Here is a 3,405-nt window from a genome sequence, read left to right on the forward strand (position 1 = left end):
AGTCAGACCCACTGCTTTTATAACTCAATCAGGAAACACCAAACCAGTTTAAAAAATAAAATACTGATGTATCACAAACAGGAACAGCTGGCACAAAATTTGCTTTGACTTGAATTCAGTTTCTGGAGCCTTCAAGTCTTAAATGAAAGGTTGTCATGGCAGCCCTCACTGCAGTGGACGATCACTTTATAAGGTGCTAAAGTGAACCTTGAGTTCAGATTATCTTGTTAAAGCACATTGTCAGAAGTTAAGAAAGTGGCCAAAACCTCTGACAAAAACGTTTTGAATTTAGTTCAACTTTTAAATCTACTTTTTTCCCCACAGGAATAAAAGATGAAAATAAATTCTTTAGAACCAAAAAAGAAGAATGTGGATTTATGTGTGCTTTTCTGAACAAAATGTTCACCATCATCGAGTGGTTTCAATAAGAGAATTAAAGTATTTTATTGGTTTTTTTAGGACAATAATTTGAACCTAAAAGCAGTGGCGGATCTAGGATTTTTCCGAGTAAGGGCCCATCAAGGGGCCACAATATTCATACAGGGGCCAAGTCTTTGTTTAACATCCTTTCACACAAATCCCCAGTTTTGGTAAGGTGTAAACATTTAACCAGTCATACATGTTCAAACACTTATAATATAATATAATTTTAAAAAATAGGGTACCATTTTACAACAAGGCTCTCCTTATGGCTTTTAAAGAGTTTATAGATAGGTTACTAATTCATCTGTAAAGACTTTATAAATTATTAATAAGTGTTTATTATGAATTAATTAAGGTAAAAAAAAGAAACTAAACTGTCCGGTTACAAAATTAATATGTTAAAATACGTGTTTCTTCTTATTATTGTGCTTCCAATGTAGAAACCTGGTCTGAAATGTTTAATATAGCACCTTTAGATGTAATATGTACGTGAACAGATTTCTCTCATTATTTGGTAAGAAACTGGACAGTTTTGTCTTTTTTGTCATTAAATATTGCATTATAAACATTTATTATTGATTTATAAAGTGTTTACTGATGAATTAATAACCTATCTATAAACTCTTTATAAGCCATCTATAAGGGGAGCCTTGTGGTACCAAAAAAACTTGCACATTAAATTCTCCTCACCAGTTTTTCATACATTTTACTGTGCAAAGATAAACTATTCTCAAACACGTAACATGTGAGAAAATCCAGCCATCATTTGAAAGACTTTTTTTGCAGGATTGTTCACATTTTCTTAAGAAGAGAAGAAGAATTCTGTAAGCTTGATTCATTCTGGACTTTAATATTTGACTCATTAGCGCAACTAGTGTTTGAGCATGGAACTGCATGCACCATCATCACTCCCAGGTAAAGGATAGACGAGTGACAGGACAGGGGCACTTCAGAGGGCCAATCAGATTTCAGCTGGGGCCAATACCCCTGTGGCCCCGCCTCTAGAACCGCCCCTGCCTAAAAGCACCTTAAAACCTGCACATGATCAATTGGCTTTTCTGATTCGTGGACATAAACCTCCTGATGCATTTCAAAGCAGCAAAACATTATTTTTGTCAGTGCTGAGACTAAAATTAAGAGTCACGTGTGACGTTTCCAACATGCAGCTGATTTCACTCACGTGTTCTGGTCGTCGCCGTCTTGCGTGTCGTCGTTCTGCGGGTCGAGGGCTCCTGTCGAGCTGTTCAGGTTGGAGTCGGCCTCCGGTGATGTGTCCTCGATACCCGCAGCCGGTGGGTTGTTTTTATTCTGCAGGGCAGCGTTGCAGAAGGGAACGGGGCTCCCGTTGTAGCCTCGGATGAAGAAGGGGTTGATGGGGGAGTAGAGCGGGTAGTGGCCCGGACGCACAGGCTTGGCTGTGGGATAATAAAAAGATTAATGCACTGATTGAGCAATCCATGCAGAAAACTACAGAACTTTGTTTTTTTTTTCCTAAAGAATACAGCACCACATTGTAAACTAATGAAAAATAAAGTTTTAAATATGTCTGGAATAATAAAAACGTATTAGTTTACTGCACAGTGTCCCCATTCTTCTTAATTGCTATTGTAAAATCCACTAATGAAAACCATCATTTTCAAAACCCTCACATAAATCAATATCTTATTTTCTCATAGCTGCAGCATATGTGCCTCATTTCTTCAGTACAATTACCTTTGCTTGAACCAGTGATGATAGGAGATTAAAACGGATTACACTGCTTTTCTAAAAATTTACATTTCTCTCAAAAGAGTACGCAAACTCTCAAGTCTTTGCTCAAGAAATGTTTCACTAAACAGCTAAATCCCCTTCAAGTGCAAGTGTTTTCTCATCTAATTATTGCCACATCTCTCTGCAACCTTTACACAAAGCTACACAGCCCTGCTACTGAATTTATTTTACAGCTTGTACACATTTATGTATTTAAGGTGCTTCTGTTTTGCAAACACAGAGCAAGTCTAGCCATCAGTAAAATGTGCTGCAGCATGCTCATTTTAGAGGAACGGCTCTGTGATAGAGAAAGGAAGAGGATGGCAGATGAGTGGAGGTATAGCATCCAGGGGATGCAGTTTATGAAGGACATAAATGAGACGGTTGCATCAGGGGATGCGATTTCTCTCCCAGTCTGATGGAAAAGGGAGTGCAGCATCAGTTGTGAGGGAGATGAAACGCGAGAGGCTGACAAAACATCTACTGCAGGAAAAATAACACTTTGAATTTGATTGTAATTATCAGATCAGGAAGAAGCTCAGTTATATTCATACATTTGTCTAAAAATGTCTTCACTGGACACTGATTCTAAAAAGCACTACACATTATCATGTTTTATTGAGACATTTAGACTATCTTTTAACATCTAAATGCATAATTATACATATTTATGTACTGTGATTAAGCTGTGATTGATGGATGTTTGCTCTGTTCAGAACAGAATCTACTTTAAAAGAGATAAATTAGTTAATACAGCCCTTTCACTAAACAACACACACGTAGGTTTTCTCATCGGGTTGCAGAAGTGTTGTTGTAAGAGTCGGTCACTGGATAGAGAAGGCCTTATCACTGTGACGTTTTTGCCCCAGGATGGTGGCCGACCAGAAAAAATGGACAAATTTGATTTGATTCTTTACCAATATACTCCGAGACTGAATAATGGTTTGTATTTGGTCCAGTTGAAAACGTCCCGAGCCATCTCAGTAATCCAGGTAGAAAAATAAAAATATAAAATAAGTAAGTCCTCTGGACGGGTTCTTCTCATGAGTAATGTATATGTTGTTAAGTGTCAGGAGGACTGTGACCAGTTACACAAGAGGGAAACAAAGCAGCCGCTGTTCAAAAGAGTGGGCCAACATTGAAGAGTTACATCAACAGGCCAGGACTCTGCAGTTTACACTCATCTACAGGCCAGGGCTCTGCAGTTTACACTAATCTACAGGCCAGGGCTCA

At 38.1% G+C, this 3,405-nt stretch overlaps 1 protein-coding gene across 1 annotated transcript in view; it reads right to left on the reverse strand.

The window, feature by feature from the left end:
- Positions 1-3,405, reverse strand: part of kif5ab (kinesin family member 5A, b) — a gene marked incomplete in the record, with an annotated part of 78,129 nt that overhangs the window by 7,110 nt on the left and 67,614 nt on the right. Inside the window, 1 exon segment of the mRNA XM_014004150.1 lies at positions 1,604-1,838. Within this exon segment, the coding sequence (XP_013859604.1) occupies positions 1,604-1,838 (235 nt within the window).

The sequence above is a fragment of the Austrofundulus limnaeus genome, unplaced genomic scaffold (genome assembly GCF_001266775.1).
Source record: "Austrofundulus limnaeus strain Quisiro unplaced genomic scaffold, Austrofundulus_limnaeus-1.0 Scaffold22, whole genome shotgun sequence".
Lineage (NCBI taxonomy): Eukaryota > Metazoa > Chordata > Actinopteri > Cyprinodontiformes > Rivulidae > Austrofundulus > Austrofundulus limnaeus.